The sequence below is a fragment of the Mauremys reevesii genome, linkage group 26 (genome assembly GCF_016161935.1).
Source record: "Mauremys reevesii isolate NIE-2019 linkage group 26, ASM1616193v1, whole genome shotgun sequence".
In the NCBI taxonomy this organism is placed as follows: domain Eukaryota; kingdom Metazoa; phylum Chordata; order Testudines; family Geoemydidae; genus Mauremys; species Mauremys reevesii.
The window spans coordinates 8,686,104-8,705,252 of NC_052648.1; the positions used below are offsets into that span (position 1 = coordinate 8,686,104).

A 19,149-nucleotide genomic window follows, 5' to 3' on the forward strand; every position below is an offset into this window, starting at 1 on the left:
GGAAGGTCCACCGGACCCGCCTGCTGCCCTGCTGGCAAAATGCCGCCCCAAGCGCGTGCTTGGGTCTGGAGCCGGCCCTGGCCTATAGGGGAGCCCCGCCGCCCGGGGGGGAGGCAGGAGCGGCACCAGGGTTTTTGGCGCCCTAGGCGCAGGGCCAGCTCTACCCATTTCGCCGCCGGTCCCGCGGCTCCGGTGGACCTCCTGCAGGCGTGTGGATGCTCCACCGGAGCCGCGGGACCAGTGGACCCTCCGCAGGCACGCCTGCGGGAGGTCCACCGGAGCTGCCTGCTGCCCTCCCGGCAAAATGCTGCCCCCCCCCAAATCCTGGCGCCCTAGGCGACTGCCTAGGTCACCTAAATGGAAGCGCCGGCCCTGGGGAGAGGGGCGGGGATAGGCCCAGGGGGTGCACGGGAGAGCCCCGCCGCCGGGGGGGGGAGGGGCGGGGATAGGCCCAGGGGTGCACGAGTGGGAGGGGCAGGGATCGGGCTGGGGTGCACGGGGGAGGGGCGGGGATAGGCCCAGGGGGTGCACGGGGGCCCCGCCGCCCGGGGAGGGGCGGGGATCGGGCCGGGGGAGGGCCACGGGGGAGCCCCGCCGCCGGGGGGGGAGGGGCGGGGATAGGCCCGGGGGGTGCACGAGAGGGAGGGGCAGGGATCGGGGTGGGGGGGTGCACGGGGGGGCCCCGCCGCCCGGGGGGGAGGGGCGGGGATAGGCCCGGGGGTGCACAAGGGGAGGGGCAGGGATCGGGTTGGGGGGGTGCACGGGGAGGGGATAGGCCGGGGGTGCACGGGGAGCCCGCCGCCCGGGGGAGGGGCGGGATCGGGCCGGGGAGGGGCACGGGGGAGCCCCGCCGCCCGGGCGGGGGAGGGGCGGTCCCGGGGAATCCCGGCTGGTCCGGGAGCTGCAGCCTCTCCCCAGCGCGAGGCTTTGCCCCGTGACGTGCTGCCGGCTCGGCCAATGGCGCGCACGGGGCCAGGCTGGCTGCGGTGACGTAGCAGCCGCGGCTCAGCCAATGGAGGGCGCGGGGCGAGGGGAGCGAGTCGGGAGTGTCGGAATGCGGCGGCCGCGGGCCCAGGTCGGGGGTCCGGATCGGGGCCGCGGCTGCTGGGGAGTGGGGGCCTCGTGGGGTGAGGCGGGGCTCGGGCCGGGGTTGTGGGGGGGCCCCGGCGGGGGTGGATGGTGGGGGCCACAGGGAGTGGGGCAGGGGCTGTGGGGGCTAAGGGGCGGGGGCGCTAGGGGTTGTGTGGTGCCGGCCACAGGGAGTGGGGCTGCGTGTGGGTGGTGAGTGGGGCAGGGTGGAGGGCTGTGTGGTGGTGGGCCACAGGGAGTGAGGCCGGTGTGTGTGTGTGTGTGTGTGTGTGTGTGGGTGGGGTAGTGTGGTGCTGGCCACAGGGAGTGGGGGCTGCGTCTGGGTTGGGAGTAGGGAGTGAGGCGGGGGCTGTGTGGGGGCAGGGTGGAGCTCGGTGCGGAGTACTCGGGGGCTGCGTGGTGGGGCAGGGGACTGTGTTGGCCCGAGGGGTAGAGAGGGGGTGAGGGGTTAGGCGTGGAGGGTTGTGTGGAGCTCCAGGCAAGTGTAACTTGGGGACAATCAGAGGTGCTGGAAGTGGGGCTACTGCTGCCCCCCGTGGCTTGAAGCGGTTTCCGTCACATCCAGGGTTCACAGTTTGGTTCGATGGCTCTTAGCACCCCCCCTGTACAGATTGTTCCTGCACCCCTGGGGACAGTGGTTCTTGTATTGTAGTTGGAGTGTGGTGAGCGGGTGAGGCCTGCTTGTGTGTGTGGGGGGGCAGGAGGGAGGAACTAAGGAGGAGGATGAAGTTCCTTTGTGTAGATCCCTCTCTCCTCCAGTGCACCCCAGTGGGCAGAGTGGAAACATCATAACAAGCTCGGCTTTGCTTCCTCCTCTTTCAGATTTATAAAATCAATGTGCTGATTGAGCCCCTCGTTGCCTCCATCCAGGGCCTGGCCACTTATTTAGGGGTCTTACCCAGTGCTGTGTCATGGGGCTGAGTAGGGGAGGGTGAGCTTTCCTCTCCCTTAGCAGAGGATGTTGGGGAAGCTGAACAAAAAGGTGGGAAGGAGGGTGGCTGAGGGACAAAGAATGATGGTTTGGGGGTTATAGCACTGGACTAGGACTCACGAGATTTGGGTTTAATCCCTGGCTCTGCCACAGACTCCCTCTGTGACTATGGGTCAGTCCCTGGGCATGGACAAGTCTCTTGCTATGCATCTATACAGCACCTACCACAATGGGGCTCTGCCAGTAGCTCCTCAGGGCTACTGTAATAATCTGCTAGACTGAAATATCTTCCCACAAGCAGGGGGGCGGGCACTGAATCATAACCCTGGAGAGCAGACGGCAGGGATCAGTCCTGCCTTGGCCGGGTGCGAATGAACTAGAAATAGATGCAACGTAAGAGCAGGGCTCATCCATCTCTTGTATCCATTCACGTGCCAGTTTAGAGCAGGTGCCGCTGCGTCATGCAGGGGTTCTGTTGCTCATCCCACAGCGCTGGAATGTCTGTGGCTGATTGGGGCATGACAATTCTCTTGTTTCCCTTGTCTCCTTCCAGGGTTGAACTGAGCTGTCTGGCTCTCTGAAGGGTGGGCTGGGCTCCTTTTGGTCTGACAGCCATGTCCACCTTCAGGCAGGAGAATGTGGATGACCATTATGAGATGGGAGAAGAGTTGGGCAGGTGAGTGTGCTAACTAGGGGGCGGGTGGTGCAGTCTCCTGGCCATAAAGCCAAGAGCCTGACTGCTTATAGTCATTAAATAAACCCATGGCATTTCTTTTGCTATTTCCATTTCTGGTCGCTACACCCTGTCTCCATGTTCCCACCCTGCGTGTTCCATCAGGTGTGGGATTCTCTACCACTTGCTGTTTTAAAGTGTTGGGCAGTTCTGCTGTTCAGCTGCTGTGTCTTTCTCCAGAGCCAGCTTTATTGCTTAAGGGATCTGTTTATATCCCTTATCTACCTCCCAGGGGTGGGTCGGGGGAGGCTTAATGAATATTTAAAACTTGAGCTGGTTGGGAATTTAACACCTCTTTGTTTTGGCCAGACAAATGTTGATTCATTGAAACAAACTTTTTATGGGAATGGGCCAGTTTTGATAATTCTTTAGTTGGGAAGGTTTCTCAGGTTCAGGGTGGAGTTTCAACAGAGCGCCAGCCAGGCAGCCTGATGGGGGTGGGCGTGGGGGGAGGTCTCAATCTCTCCTGCTGGAGTTGTTCCAGTTTGTATAAATATTCATTGGGCCAATCAGAGAGACCAGACGGTGACAGGCTCTTATACAAAGGCCAAGCATTTTTAGTCACAATTCACTCCTTTTCTAGTGGAGCTATGGCTCTTTTCCCCGTAAGCTGCTCACATCATGTCCCTGTTTGGCTGGATCTGCCCTGCCTCAAAAAGATCACTGTGGCTTGCTTAGCATTCTTCATCGGTGTCTCAGTCGCTCTGCATGTTTGGGGCATGTTCCTGCTATGAATCATCTTTGCCTCTCGGCAGAAGCTCAGCTGCCTTTAGAACACAGGAAGAGGAGGCTGTTGGGTTGCATGCAAACTGGACGTATTCACATTGGATGCAAAACCTGTGTGCGTCTTAGCTGTGCTCCATGTCTTAGCGTCAGCAGAAACCCTCCCCAAGTTTTTGGTGTTGATGATGGAGCTGCTATTTATTGCAGCAGTGTCCAAAGGTCCCACTTGGTGGAGGCCTTTGCTCCAGGTGCTATACAAACCCATAGGAAGATGCGACCCCTGTTCCAGGCTTATGGTCTAACACAGTGATAGTCAGACAGGCTCGTGAGCTGCGAGTGGCTCTTCAATGTGTCTCCTGCGGCTCTTTGTAGCACATGATATTAAAACACCGTGTGATTGAATTATTAACCAATCAGGATGCTCTTACTATGTTATTAACCAGTTGTAGTTGCTAAGATAATAATTCATGGTCAGTCATTTTGCTGTGAGAATAATATATCCAAATAGGAAATGAAACAGTGAATTCACATGACTGTGGCTCTTTTGGGTAATGCTGATGGCTAATTTGACTCATGAACCACTGAGGTCTGAGTATCACTGGAATTTGACTCTGTAGGGGAATGCTTGCTTGTAAACAGTAAAATAAAAGTGGAAAAATCCCGTGTTGGGAACATTTCTGATGATCTTCGGCTTCTTAGAAAACCTTTCCCCACCAAATTAAACTTCTGAATCAAATTGAGGTTGTTGGTGTCCCTTGAAGTCTGTATTCCAAGTCTGAAACGTAGAAGGAGAGTTAAAGTGGTTCAGATGTAGCAAGCCCAGAAAATTCTGGTGTGTGTGTGTGAGAGAATGGCGTTTAAGTTTGGCATTAGACTTCGACATCTAAACCTAGCTGGTGATTGCTATGGTGTCTCTGGTTTAAATAACATGCAATGTTAGATGTTTTATGGACTGCCTTCAGCGTCCGCCGCCGCTAGCTAAGGCGTGTTGTGTATTGGAATACAGCTCGGGAGTTCCTTAGGGGCAGTGTTTTCCTTTTGAGTGCTGTAACAGCACAGGTGCCCTTGTTGGTGTTTAAATAAGAATGGCGCTCGTTGGAACCCTGCACCGGCTCAAAGCGTTTTCCAAGCAATCCTCCCTCCGCTCCTGTAAGGTGGACAGGCCGGGAGTGTTACCTGGGCAGTGGTATTGTGTGGGCCAGACCCACAAAGCACCACACTGCAGTGCATATGTGCCTCTTTCTGTTTACTTTGAGATGGTAATCGGTCTTCTCCATTGCTGAGAATGTGTGTGGGCATAAGAGCTGGCAGTTCTCAGGTGAGCTCTTCAGAGACTGTTAAGGCTACATTCCTGGGCCTTTTGACCTTTAGTTGAATTCTCTTTTCAAGTCTGCTGGACCAACCTGCCGCTGCTGTAGTTCTGCCTTCTTGGGATGCGGCCGAAAGTTTGTTTCATGGGTTCCTCTAATCCCTGGGCTCCCCAGCCCCTTGGGGAAGGAGTTTTGTGTCACCATCCCGTCCAGCTGAGCAAGGAGCGGCATGGGTTCCCCTTGCTCCCTGCTGTTCAGGCAGCTGGAAGGTTGATGACTGTGGCAGTGAAGAGAGATGGGTGCAGAGGGGGACACAAGATGTTTAAAGGAGGAAAGTGGCTCCCCCCCTTCCTCTGTGCTTTGGGTTTGACTAATGTGCTCATAAAGGGGTGAGCAGCTTAAAACGAGTGTGCCTTGTGTGCTCCCTGGGGAAGGAATCCAGGGAATCTAAGGCTTTGCTGCTCTGGCGGTATCTCTCCTTCAGTGTGTGACTATTTCATCACTTCTCTGTCCCGACAAGGCGACCTCCTTATTTCTGCATTTCCTAGAAGACATTGGTTTGTTAGACACTTCACCCGTCACAGCCCACTTCTTCCTCCCTTGCTCAGCACGCTCTAATCCAGGCAGGCTGCTGGGAGGTAAGAAGCTGTTGGTCTGGGAAGTTTTTAGCATTTGATCAGCTCTGACTGTTTCCTGTCCAAGCACAAGCCTTATATGGAAAGTTCAGGCCTGGCAGCCGCCAGCCAGTGAAGCAAGCCTTGATGTCACTGTTTAAAAATGTAAATAACCCAGTTGGAGGCGAAGATGCTTGCAGTGTAAAGGGGGGGGGGGGGGGTAGGGTGACCAGATGTCCCTGTTTTATAGGGACAGTCCTGATATTTGGGGCTTTGTCTTTATACAGGCGCCTATTACCCCCTCCCCCTGCCAGTCCCGATTTTTCACACTTGCTATCTGGTCACCCTAACGCAGGGGCAGTTAATTTTGATCCTCCCAGGAAGAGGAAGAAATCCATCTAAATCTGGGCCTGTAACTTCCAGAGGCAGCATAGTTTTGTGGGTCTGGGGGCGGGTCAGGATTCCCTGGGTTCTGTTTTTTGACTCTGTCGCCAACCCCCTGCGTGTCAGTAACATAACCTCTCAGAGCCTCAGTTTTCCTGCTTGTAAAATAGGGGTGTCACTGACGTAGACCACGGGGGGAGCACGTGTTATAAATTAGTATTCACAAAGCACTTGCAAATCTAAAGAGCTCTGTCAGTGCTGAGCATTGCTGTCTGGGTCAGTTGCACAGGCATGCTTCTTCCCAAATGCTCCTCACGGTGAAATCGACATCTCGGGGTGCTCCAGAATGGTGGTTAGAACTCTTGAGCCGCTGGATTCGTAGATCTGAAGGCCGGAAGGGACCTTTGTGATCATCAGGCCACGGGAACTGCCTGATTCCGGCACTGAGCCTTGTAACTTGCGGTTATATATCAGCAGGATATTGCATAAATGCCTAAGCAGCCTAATCACATTGTTACCACGATAGGCTTCCTGATACCTGGGTAGATTAATACGTTTCAAGGAAGGGCTAGAGATTTGTATGAATCAGAACAGCATCTGCGGTGACGTACTTAGGATAAAACCAGCATGAGCCATCTATCCTCATGCTCTAGGACAGGAGTAGGCAAACTACGGCCTGGGGGGCTGCATCCGGCCCTTCAGACGTTTTAATCTGGCCCTCGAGCTCCTGCTGGGGAGTGGGGTCAAGGGCTTACCCCTCTCCGCATGTGCCATGGCTCTGCGTGGCTCCCAGAAGCAGCAGCATGTCCCCCCTCTGGCTCCTATGTGTGGGGGCAACCAAGGGGCTCTGCATGCTGCCCCCACCCCAAGCGCCACCCCCACAGCTCCTATTGGCCAGGAACCATGGCCAATGGGAGCTGCAGGGGCAGGGCGCAGAGCCACCTGGCTGAGCCTCCGCGTAGGAGCTGGAGGGGGAAACATGCTGCTGCTTCTGGGAGCAACTTGAGGTAAGCGCCGCCCGGAGCCTGCACCCCCAATTCCCTTCTGTGACCTGACCCCCTGCCCCAGTCCTGATCCCCCTCCTGCCCTCCAAACCCTTTGGTACCAACCCGGAGCACCCTCCTGCACCTCCAACCCCTCATCCCCAGCCCCGACCCAGAGCCCACACCCTAGCCGGAGCCATCACCCCCCTGCCCCTTTCCCACCCCCCTGCATCCCAACCCCAAATTTCGTGAGCATTCATGGCCCGCCACACAATTTCCATACCCAGAAATGGCCCTTGGGCCAAAAAGTTTGCCCACCCCTGCTCTAGGATGTTAACTGAACTCTAGCTGCAGCCAGGAGGGAAGTCTCTTCCTTCCTTCTTTCATCCTACCCAGCACAGTGGCATGTCGTGGCGGTATCGGTTTATTCCAATCCTGCCTCTGATGCCTCACAGACTGACAACCACAGGGGATGAGCTGGGCTATTGATCTGTCCTGGCTTGGCAGCAATTCGGTCTGTTTGTACGCCACAGGGGGTTGACGTGTGCTCTCCAAGAAGGGGCTTTTATTCTGCCTTGGTGCTCAGCTTTCAGTGTCCATGATGCCCCAATCCCTGAGTTGGCCAAGTGGTGCATGGAGAAGGCAGACACTTAGACCTAGAGTCGAGTGGAATGGCGTTACCTGCTGCCCACGGAAGTACTGTGGCTCCCAGCAGATTTGTAAGGAGTTGCACCCTTCTCAGTAAGGAAACGTACCTATGGGAGGTCTCTTTAGACTCCGAGCTTTGCAGGCTGTAGATACCCCACTGCAGTCACTGACTCCTCCAGGCAGGTGCCAGTGAGGAGAGGTCTTATTAACTGATGCATCCTTTCTCCTCCGTGCAGCGGCCAGTTTGCCATCGTGCGGAAGTGCCGGGAGAAGAAAAGCGGCCTGGAGTATGCGGCCAAGTTCATCAAGAAGCGGCGCCTGTCGTCCAGCCGGCGGGGCGTGAGCCGGGAGGAGATTGAGAGGGAGGTGGACATCCTGCGGGAGATCCAGCACCCCAACATCATCACGCTCCATGACATCTTCGAGAACAAGACGGACGTGGTGCTGATCCTGGAGCTGGTCTCGGGAGGCGAGCTTTTTGACTTCCTGGCCGAGAAGGAGTCCCTGACGGAGGAAGAGGCCACCCAGTTCCTCAAGCAGATCCTGGATGGGGTCCACTACTTGCATTCCAAGCGCATAGCGCACTTCGACCTGAAAGTAAGTTTCGGCCTATGGTGCCCAGGGCCCTGGCCTGCTAGACACAGCGGAGTCAAGGTACGGACAGACTTATTGACTGTGAGGCCGACTCCATCTTCTGCGGTGATCTCATGAGATCATCTCAGCTCAATGAGATCAAAGCCGGTGGATACCAGGTGGCAGATCTCCAAGGGCTGCTGCGGGGAGCCGTTTGTGGTCCAGTAGTTGGCGCTCCTTTTTTCTTGGGTGTGGTGTGGTGCTTTTATCTCTCACTTGGAAGACAAGTCCCGATTGCTTGGTCTGTCTCCACTTCCCAAGCCCTCTGAACCCAAACCTACAGGCTGAATTCTGCTCTCGTTTGCACTGGTGCCAATCCACTTACTCTGGTGGAGTACTCTGGGTGTTTGCTAGCATGTCCTTGATCAGACTCCAGCCTGTTGGTTTGGAGTCAAACCGAAGCGTGTATGCACAGAGGCAAAGGACTGAATCCAGATTGGACACCCTGTGCTTCACATAGGCAGGTGAAACTGGGAGAGGTGGTGAAGGGCTCTTGAGAGAGAGAGAGAGTAAATACAACCACAGCAGTGAAATAATGCTCAGTGACTTTACACAAGCACTGTGTGTAAGTCCAGAGTCTCAGCTGCAGCTGAGGCTTATCCTTGGCATTCTGGGTGGATGTTTGAAATAGCCACGTGGAAATGGTCCCATACCAGTGCTGCTTAGTCTTTACTTCCTGACGTGTGCATTTTTAACTCCTCTCAGCAGTGGCTGTGGGAGAGCAAGCTGGAATCTGTGCTGTTTCACAAGGCAGCATCAAAGCAGTTGTCAGTGGAGCTCTAACCACAGGGTCTCCGTTACTGATGTGGCAGGAAGGAACCCAGCTTGCCTTTCAGATCCCAGGCAGAGTCTGCAGGGCTGGCAGCTTGGAAAGCCGTGTTCTGAGCAGAGATGACTAAGCTAAAAAATTAATTTGGCCTGAACTAGGTCGATGTACAGCTGCGGGGGTTCATGTCCATGCTATGCCCCCTCTGTTGGCTGTCACGCACTTACCAGGAGCACTTCCACTCACTCAACTGTGTGGAGCACTGAGAGCTAGAGCCCCAGCCGCTGGCACCACCATGCGGGGCTCTCGGCTGGAGCCCCCACCCCTGCCTACAACGTAAGCTACCTTACGTTGACCTAACTCTGTAGTATAGAGTTAGACCAAGTCTGGGAGGGGGGAAGGAGGATAGGGAATCACAGGATGTCTCTTTCCAGTATAGAGTTGCACTCAAAGGTACAGGGATCTTAGTGTTGTTGGAAGCCAATATGAAAAAGCCCTGCTGCGTTTGCTTCTCTCCAGCCCGAGAACATCATGCTGCTGGACAAGAATGTGCCAAACCCCCGCATCAAACTCATCGACTTCGGCATTGCTCACAAAATCGAAGCAGGGAATGAGTTCAAAAACATCTTTGGGACCCCGGAGTTTGTAGGTAAGAGGGAAGTGGGGTGGTGGCGGCTCTCGGTGTTCTGGAGGCTTGTTTGAATCTTGGAAAGATGCTCTGGGACTTTGCAGTGAAGGAGAGCCAGGGGGGCGGTGGAGAGCTGTATTCCTGTATGGTGCCCCTGTGTATCAGAGCCCACAGCAGCCTCCCTTCGCTCTATCAGTTGTGTATCCAGGACCTCCCTGAGTCTGAGGAAGCTGCTAGTGCAGCCCTGGACAGGGCGAGATTTGGGTACACTTGCTACAACTCTTTGACGTCCCCAGAAGAAAAGTATCACCAAAGCTCTGGCTAAGTCCAGTGGGGTTTGAGTCGTTGCACGAGATGCCCCAAGCTGCTTGCAATGGATTCTCCCTGCAGCATAACTTTCTCTCTTTCCTTCTAAAGCCCCTGAAATAGTGAACTACGAGCCCCTGGGGCTGGAGGCTGACATGTGGTGAGTATGCCATGACTCTCCATCATAACCACAGGCCCGTTGTAGAACAGCTGCTGATGTGGGTGGTTTCGGCCCAGTTCTTAGTGGGCAGGTGTTTGCACCCTCTCTGTGGTAGACCCCTGCTGGCAGCTTCCTGACAGAGGCCAAGAATTAAATGCACCTGGGGACTGAACCGTTGTCTTTAGCTGGAGTGGAGTCCCTCTAAGCCAGGGTTGAGGGGTGCTGGTTGGGCAGGGTGAGGGAAGTGGCCCATACCAGCTGATACGCTAGCTAGCGGGCCATGTGCTATCTTGGCTCATACACTAGCTTGCAGTGCTAATATGCATGTGGCACGTTCTTGTAGGTAAATGGGTTGCCTCAGTCTGTCAGCCTGGCACTGGCAATCAGCCCAGGAGGAGGGAATTCTGCATCTTTGGGGCTCGTTTCAGTTCCTTGGTTGTCTCCCGTAGCCCGGCAGTGTTCTGGCTGGGGTCTGCTGAGCCTGTTGCTGTCTGCTCGGTGTCATAGAATCTCAGGGTTGGGAGGGACCTCGGGAGGTATCTAGTCCAACCCCCTGCTCAAAGCAGGATTAATCCCCAACTAAATCATCCCAGCCAGGGCTTTGTCAAGCCTGACCATCTAATTCCCTCCTTTTATATCTTTTTGTCCCTCGCTCCTGTTCCTGTGTTTGATCTGTTGTCCCAGGTCGATTCCTGGTTCTGTGGTACCCCTCTCGCTGAAGAGGGCAGGCCTTTAATTCCTGGTGGGCCCCTGCAATCTGACTTTCAGACAGGCTGGTCTCTTTGAATGCTGCTAAATCTAGCTCTGGGGTGGGGGTGGGAGGGTGTTGGGTATGTGGGCGAGGGCTCGGGATAGGTCTGTAATCGCTGAAGGCTGAGTGGGATTTGGTTGACTTGCACATCCTGGAAGCTTCTAATGAAATAACCTAACCCCAGATTCCCTGACCTGAGCTTTGATCCTTAACTCGGGCAGCTCAGAGACGTGAACGGGGAACCTTGTCCTAGACCTAGAAAGCGTCTGTGCTAAGGGAAAGATGAAATCTTGGGGCAAGCTGGCTGCAGGGTGGACCGATCTCTCACTAACAGGTGCCCTCCGCTGGAAAACCTAAAAGACTTAAGGCTGGAGTGAGGAAAGACCTGACTAAAAACTGCTCTACAATGCAGTGATCTTGTGTCCTCTCCCTCTCTCCTAGGAGCATCGGGGTCATCACATACATTCTGTGAGTACAAGGACAATTATTCTTCTCTCTGGGTAAGAATATGCTCTGCTGTGCTTGAGGAGACAGTGTTGTCAAAGGCTGGGATTCAGACGTCCTGGGTCCTACTCCCAGCGTTGCCACTGAGTCACTGCCTGACCTGGGGCAAGTCCTTTTTTCCCCCTCTCTGACCCAGGTCAGGGGAACCAAAGTAATGTTAGTGCAGGTGTTTGGGAGCGAGCGGCAGGGCTTGGCGCTGCTGGCACCGAGCGGTGTCTGATGGTAACTGTCTGATCTCGCCCTGCAGTCTAAGTGGCGCCTCTCCGTTCCTGGGCGAAACGAAGCAGGAGACGCTGACGAACATCTCCGCCGTGAACTACGACTTCGACGAGGAGTATTTCAGCAACACCAGCGAGCTGGCCAAGGACTTCATCCGGCGCCTGCTTGTCAAAGATCCCAAGTACGAGACCAGTCGGTTGAAACGAACCGCGGGGAGCGAGGCGTGGGGACGGTCTGCTGTGTGCCCAGCACTGCTCCCTGCCAGCAGGCTCCAAAAGCCCCAGCCTCTCTCTTGCTGCTGCTGTGCAGTGGATGAGCTTGGCTAACCTGCTGCTTGTTGTCACCCCAGAGCACGCTCAGTGTAAGAGGAATGGCAGGCGACTGCCCCGTGTCTTAGGCCATAAGTCAGCCAGAAGTGCTGTTTTCTCACGTCCGTAACCTCCGATAGCTGCTTCTTATCTGCCGTCAACAGGGTCCGGTCTCTCAAAATATCCTCAGAGCAAAAATATCTGCTGCTCCAGGTGTACGGGTTTAATGGGAGCCATTGGACTGGCTCTGGTCTCTCCAGGACGATAGTCTGTTACCAGACTGCCTTGGTAGCATCTCTGGAAGCCAGCTCCCCTCTAACGGGAATCCTGCACTTAGCAGAGAAGCTAGCTTGCCTTGGGCAGCGGTTGGGTCCGCAGGGCAGGAAGGCAAATAATTCTAGTACAGGGTGTGTTGGCTCAGCTGATGGAAGGGGGAAGCTGCTGCTGATTTGACGGCTGGCTCTTGGTGGGATTAAAGCAGAGACTGAGAATAACTGGCTCAGCTCTCTGCGTGCGGGTTTCAGCTGAAAACTAGTGACCCCGAGCAGGCCAAAAGCTCGGTCCAGCTGCTGTAGCCTAACGAACAGGCCTAATGTCGTTGCAGGAAGCGGATGACAATTGCCCAGAGCCTGGAGCATCCCTGGATTAAGGTAAAAATCCATAAATTCTTGTGGCCTGGCTCTGTTTCCCAAAGGTACCAAACAGCCCAACTCCCACGGATGGGAACAGCGTGCACTCAGCCCCTCTGGAGAATCAGGCCATTCGTCGTGGCATCTAAAAATTGCTCTTGGTATCACCCTTTAAGCAAGAAGCGTTTGCTTCTCATTCACTCCACCAGCCTGGAGAGAGCTAGCAGCTGTGCTGACTTGGTCTAGAGGGAGCTGATTCCCGGCCAGCCTTGAAGCAGGGGTGGGGACAAAACAATCTGGAATTCTCTACAGGCAGGAGATTGGGGGACCGGTGGCCATGTCTCCATCAGTATTGGCTTGCACCATGGAGGTAGGGGAACTGCACTGCACGTGGGCTGGCTCTGAACCATGCACAAAGTGTATGGCGTGAATGCAGCTGCCGGCTTGCTGTTGGCCTGCACTGCTACAGACTAGGGACCAAGTGACTAGGCAGCAGTTCTGCAGAAAAGGACCTAGGGGTTACAGTGGACGAGAAGCTGGATATGAGTCAACTGTGTGCCCTTGTTGCCAAGAAGGCTAGTGGCATTTTGGACTGTATAAGTAGGGGCATTGCCAGCAGATCAAGTGACGTGATCATTCCCCTCTATTCAGCACTGGTGAGGCCTCATTTGGAGTACTGTGTCCAGTTTTGGGCCCCACACTACAAGAAGGATGTGGAAAAATTGGAAAGAGTCCAGTGGAGGGCAACAAAAATGTTTAGGGGGCTGGAGCACATGACTTATGAGGAGAGGCTGAGGGAACTGGGATTGTTCATTCTGCAGAAGAGAAGAATGAGGGGGGATTTGATAGCTGCTTTCAACTACCTGAAAGGGGGTTCCCAAGAGGATGGATCTGTCATCTGGTACCACTGAGAACAGTCTAGAACAAGGAGCAATGGTCTCAAGTTGCAGTGGGGGAGGTCTAGGTTGGATATTAGGAAACACTATTTCACTAGGAGGGTGGTGAAGCACTGGAATGGGTTACCTAGGGAGGTGGTGGAATCTCCTTCTTTAGAGGTTTTTAAGGCCCGGCTTGGCAAAGCCCTGGCTGGGATGATTTAGTTGGGGGTTGGTCCTGCTTTGAGCAGGGGGTTGGACTAGATACCTCCTGAGGGTCCCTTCCAGCCCTGATATTCTATGAAATGTGCAGCCTGGGGGTGGGAGGGAAGAGTCATTGACCCTGGACAGTACCTGAGAGCTGAGTTTTCCCTTCTCCTCCTTGCAGGTGATCAAGAGGAGGAACGTCCGCAATGAAGACAACGGCAAGAAGCCGGAGAGGCGGCGTCTCAAGACTACTCGGCTCAAGGAGTACACCATCAAGTCCCACTCCAGCATGCCCCCCAACAACACCTACATCAACTTTGAGCGCTTCTCCAAAGTCCTAGAGGAGGTGGCTGCGGCTGAGGAGAGCCTCCGGGAGATGGAGAGGAACAAGAAGTCCTTCCGGGAGGACATCGAAGCCTTGCGCTCCATCTACGAGGAGAAGGAGTCCTGGTACAAGGAGGAGAATGAGAGTATCCGCCAGGACCTGCGCCAGATCCGGCAGGAGCTGCAGAAGACAGAGGCCCTGAAAAAGCAGACCCAGGAGGAGACCAAGAGCACCCTGCTGGTGGCCAATGGGCTTAAACGGCGCTACCGGAAGCTGGAGAACCGTTATGAGACTCTGGCTAAGCAGGTGGCCTTGGAGATTAAGTTTGTGCAGGAGCTGGTGTGGTCAATGGAGCAGGAGAAGCTGCAGGGTGGAGAGGGGGACTGCAGCATCCGCTAGCCTTCATCCTCTGAGCTTGTGGGGCTGGGGAGGAGGACACACTAGGGGGGAGAATACCTTTGCCATGGCCTGTATGGGGGAGACACCCAATCTGTGCCCACTTGAACTTCATCTATTCGCTAGGAGCCTGAGAAGCTTGGCCTTAATGGCATAAAATGGTAGACTGCAGCAGCATTTAGTATGCAGGTATGACAGCCTGGACACTACGACTCCCATCATGCAATGCTTCTGATCCAAACTGTAGTCTGTTGAGCCCACTGCATGCTGGGACCTGTAGTCTCACCCAAATTGCCCCACCATATTAAAGGAGAAGGCTGCACTCTTTATGGGCTGGTCTCTGACCAGCCCCCTGTTTTGAGGGTATATTGGCAATGGCAGCTTTTAATTACTTGCGAGTGGGTCCAGCCCTTGTCCAAGGACTTGGGCTGTTTCTTACTCTGAAATTAACGAAATCACTTGCTGATCATACGTAATGTTCCATCTCTCTTCCCTGCTGGCTCTGACCACCAGCAGTGAATCTGTGACTTGTCTAATTCCCAGGAGCCATGGCTGTGGCTATGCTGACCTGGGTACTGCAGCCGTTTGGATTTCGAGAGCATCCTGGCAGCGGGAGCTGCTCTTGCAAGTTCACAAGACTCTTGCCTGTCTGGGGGGCAGCGGGTGTTCCCCGGGGAGAGCTGAACGGCTCAGGGGGGGCCCTTGATCTGGGCATTGTACAGACTGTCTCGATAGCTCCTGACACGTTTGGAGAGCGAAGAGCCAAACCCTTTGGAAAAGAGGCGTCTAGCTGGCCAGTCCGTAACCTGGCTGTCAAGCCCTCCTGACCTGGGCAACTTGCCTTAGCCGACCACCTTAGCCAGCTCATGCGGTGGCGGCCTGTCTGTACTCTCGCCCGTAGAATCTCTCTCTCTCTCTCGCTGATTTGCAGGCTCCTCAAGAGCGGTTGCCTCAGCAGCGTGACCTTCCTTCCTGGGAACTGCCTTTGTCCCTCAGCGACCAAGTGCTGCTTTATTCCCTGGTGTGAGGGGAGGGCTTGAATTTCTTTTTAACCTCTCCAGGCCACTCTGCTGTTGGAAATACGTTTTCTTACCAATCTGGGCGGAGATTCGATCACCTGCGATAATGCGAACCATCGAGACCAGAGCTGCCTCCCGTCCAGCAGTTACTAGCTATAACCTGTGGGGCTTGGGCTTTAGGGCTTCTGGGCACCGGTACCAGCCGCAAAGGATGCTCTGGAAGGTCTCTGGAACGCTAGGGCATCCTCTGCATGAGCCTTGCCCTTTCCCAGGGTTTAATTTGCACCTCTCTTGGTCCTGGCCATGGAAGAGACTGGCTGAGCTCTCCTGAGCGAGTGCTGGGTTGGAGAATTGAATCTCCTACCTAATGAGGGCAGGGTTTGGCCTTCTCCTGCCACGCTTCCTCTCTATCAAGACCCTGCTTTATTTGAGGCAGGAGAGCACTGGGAGTCTAGGACCTTAACGCCAAGCAGGCGTCTTCCCAAGATACGCTGGGTGTGCTGCAGCTCTGACGGCCGCAGGGGCTGCCATGAACATACCTGCCCATGTCAACTCCCCGTGCCTGGTCTGTTCTGCACCTCCTGGCCTGGCTGTTCCTCCGGAGCCATCTTGGCTGGGGCTGTTCCTGCTCCTTTTTGGAGCCTTTTCCACCTGTCAGTTGCTCGTTGTCTGCTGAAGCAGCTGGATACCTCCCAACTTCGGTCTCTGCCTGTCCTGTGGCTTCTGTTTTCCCTCCGCTTGGTGCCACTCAGCCTTGAGCCCTCGTAGGAGTTTGTGCAGCCTCTTTTCTAACAACCTCTTTCTTCGTTGTACAACGAAGAGTCCCAGTGTCATGGAAGCCAGAGGTGGGAGAGATCAACTAGCAGGCACATGGAGTTGGCTAACGCAATGCAGGTCCTTCCTTGCTGTGTCTTCTGCCTCTTCCCTGATTCTCTTCTCACGCATGTAACAGGCTGCCTGGCATCCTGCCCAGTACTCCGGACCGGCTTTGCTGGCCACGGGAGGGCCCTAAGGGTCTCGCCTCACTCCTGCTCCTTGTTCTGCGTGTTCCTAACCGCTGCTTGTCACCGACCAGATCTTCAGTTTCAATCCTGCCCTGGTGGCCTGATTCAGTGTTTGACCCTCTAGGGCCTAATGCCCTTGCACGTTTCTCCCCCGCCCTCTCCTTATGTTCGTCATGTGCAGAAGCCACTTGTCAGGGCTTGTCCCTTTTCTCCCCTACTCCCGCCCCACCTTTGGGCGTGGACTGGCCTCCGGGCACTTCCCATCTCCCTGCATGTTGCCAGCATGCGCCAGCTCAGGGCCTGCGGTCTATAGTGCTTGATTTGTGACTTCCCTGGAGTTATTCCCTTAACACCTTCCAACCAGGGACCTGAGAGTGCTTTGCTGACACCAGCTGAACCTCAGTTGACCCTATGGGCAGAATCCGTGTATGTTTCTAGAGGTGAACTAAATTGCACAGTCAAGTCATGGGAACAGAACCCAGGAGTCCTGCCTTCTATCCCCATCTCGACCCACTTGCCAATCCTCTTGCCTGCGAGCTAAACCACATTTCTGCCTCCACCACCCATGTCCGGTTACGGCTGCTCTGTGGCCTGTTACCCAGCCAAGTTTAACTTTGTGTTTCGTCGTCAGTAAAACGTTCGCTGCCCCCTTGCTGCAATGTACCGACAGCTGCTTTGATAGTTCAAGGCAACTGTTTGTTTGTCTCTATAGTTTACCTTGAATTTCAGTTTCCCTAACTTTGACCCTTACAGCCATGTTCTGTCTTCAACCCCAGGTCCAATCAGTCTCCTTTCTTGGCTTCCCTCCCGTCTGTTCTAGCCTGGGGTTGCACTATACAACCACCCAGTGCAAGAAAGAGTCTCTGTGCAGATTGGCAGTGGTGGGGGAAGAAACCGTCTCAAGCTGGAAAACAATAATCAGGCTGCAAACGTGGCATGTGCAGCTTGTCTGGTCTCTTCTAGTCTGTGGACTCTAGCATCAGGAGGGGAAGAATGCCAAGAATGCCCTGGAAGCAGTGAGGAATTTATTGCTTTATGGCTTGTGCATCTGCATTGAAAAGCCAAGCAGGCTAGTAGCTGCCTTGCTTGAGAATCTGGTCTCTCTAAACCCCTGCTTTCTTCCATGTCTCTCTGTCTTGTCCTTTAAGTAATCTATGACCAAAGACTTTGAATCTCACGTCCTTGCAGTTGCCAGATACCCTCCAGTCCTGTCGTTTTCACTGGGAATAAAGGATTGCTTGGCACTTCCCAGGATCAGGTCCCACGTCTGCAGGGAGCGTGACTTCTGCTCTGCGCTCATGTCACTTGTTGCCAGGCTATGTAACCAGAGAGGGAGTAGGACCCTGGCGGTCGGAGTTCGGGGCTGGGTGCTGCAAGGCTGTATCCTGGGTGTGGTCGCATGTGACAGCAGCTACACCTAGAAATCTCTCGACTGTTCTCTTTACCCAGCTTAAGGATTTGGGCTCCATACTGTAAAATGAAAGGGCAAGAAAATGCCTAGCGGAGAATATTGTTATTGCCTCTTCCTCCGCAGAGGCAACGTTTGATGCACTTATCTCATTCCAATTGTATTCCCCTTTTCTCCTGTGCCATAGCTCCAGAGGCCGTGGATTCGAAAGGCAGCCCCGTGCCTGCGTAAGGTGCAGCATTGAGGGCTGTCAGGTAACTCTTGAACTCTGAGCTGTAGTGCTGCCGGTGCTGCCTCAGAGATGAAATAGACCCCTGCGTTTGTGCCAATCCGAGTCAAAAGCACCATTGCATGTGCCGTAACCCAGCACCCAACTTCCGTAACGAAGTGGACGCCGGCCAGAGGGCGCTTTCTGGCGAACTTGTTCTAGTGGCACAGAAATGTCTGTGTGAAATGAGGGAGGGAGGGGCCTGGACTGGTTCATCTCTAGGCCTGTTTGCATACACAGTCGATCAGAGAAACCAGATACTGAACCAAGATCTGCAGAAAACTTGTGTTTTCCCGGCTTCTTCCCGGCCTGCGATGTGTGATCTCCAAGTGTCCTTTCCGTACCAGTGTGCTGTGCGTTCCGAGGGCCTGGAGGAGGGAACCTTGCAGCCACTCCTGTGTGTTCCTGGTTTTTTGAATACCTTTACCCCCAGTCCTGGAGAAAGCAGGTGCCGGTGCGGGATTAAATAGATGAGGGGAGGCAGGTGTGAACTACCAGGTGAGCAGTGAGGTCTGTCCATGGGCTGGTCTCGAGCTGCTCGCATGAGTTGGGAGCCCCCTGGTGTGCCTGGGTGTATTGCCCTGTGGCAATCCTGGGCTGTCCTTGAGCAAGGACCAGCGTCTCTTCCCGTCCAGGGAAAGTCCTTAGTCACTCCCTGAAGCTGCACGCAGATGTCAACACAACACAGGGCCTTGAGGAGGGAGAAGAGCGTGGGCTGGATCTTGGGGAATCCCGATGCTTGTCATGAATGTGACAGTGGGGCAGATAGAAACTCCTGTGTGAGAGCCACTAGTTAATGGGACCCCTGGCCCCTTCCCACAGAAAGTCTCCACTCTGCCTAGGGGTCCCCAAAAGAGAGGCTGAGAGGGGTCTCTGCCATTGCTTGGGGCAGGGAGTTGACTGGTCTGTATCAGAACCTAGGGTTGAAAGGCAGATAGTGCCTCCAGCTCCTTGCCTGAACCCTGTGTTGGAAGGAGAGCTGTAGCACAGCTCAGCAGCAACAACTAGTAGCCAATCAGTGTTCAACTTTGCCTGAAGGGAGTCAGGGGTTGGCCAATCACTGACTCTCACTGTTATTAGTGTAGACAGAGGCTGAGCCCTCTTTCTTGATTCACCCACTTGGCTGTCTGGGCTCAGGGGTCGTGTTGTTCTGGGCCATGCCCTAGTGCCTGTGTAGCAGAGAGCTGTATTAACCTTGGGCTAGGTTCACTTTTAGTAGGAAGGAGTGACCCCATGTACCCCTCTGCTCTGGGACACACACAATCCAGTACCAATGGGTTACACCAGCCTGTCTTTATTTTAAGGGAATAAAGATTTCTGTATCAACA

At 54.7% G+C, this 19,149-nt stretch overlaps 1 protein-coding gene across 2 annotated transcripts; it reads left to right on the forward strand.

The window, feature by feature from the left end:
• Positions 1 to 965: 965 nt before the first annotated feature.
• On the forward strand, positions 966 to 19,149 carry DAPK3 (death associated protein kinase 3). Of its 2 annotated transcripts, none has more exons than XM_039515859.1 (9): positions 966 to 1,075; positions 2,574 to 2,696; positions 7,652 to 8,012; positions 9,334 to 9,463; positions 9,860 to 9,908; positions 11,101 to 11,127; positions 11,411 to 11,563; positions 12,295 to 12,340; positions 13,583 to 19,149. In XM_039515859.1, the coding sequence occupies exons 2-9, from the start codon at positions 2,635 to 2,637 to the stop codon at positions 14,123 to 14,125; spliced, it is 1,371 nt and encodes a 456-aa protein (XP_039371793.1). In that variant the 5' UTR covers positions 966 to 1,075; positions 2,574 to 2,634; the 3' UTR covers positions 14,126 to 19,149. The 2 variants fall into 2 exon arrangements, with proteins under 2 accessions (XP_039371793.1, XP_039371794.1); XM_039515860.1 differs by having other exon boundaries at positions 1,049 to 1,127.

Excerpts from the sequence above, each read along its gene's own strand:
- DAPK3 (XM_039515859.1), top strand. The coding sequence starts at position 2,635 with ATGTCCACCTTCAGGCAGGAGAATGTGGATGACCATTATGAGATGGGA. Across the intron at positions 11,564-12,294 it reads CTGCTTGTCAAAGATCCCAA|GAAGCGGATGACAATTGCCC; the intron begins GTACGAGACCAG and ends ATGTCGTTGCAG. Across the intron at positions 12,341-13,582 it reads TGGAGCATCCCTGGATTAAG|GTGATCAAGAGGAGGAACGT; the intron begins GTAAAAATCCAT and ends TCCTCCTTGCAG.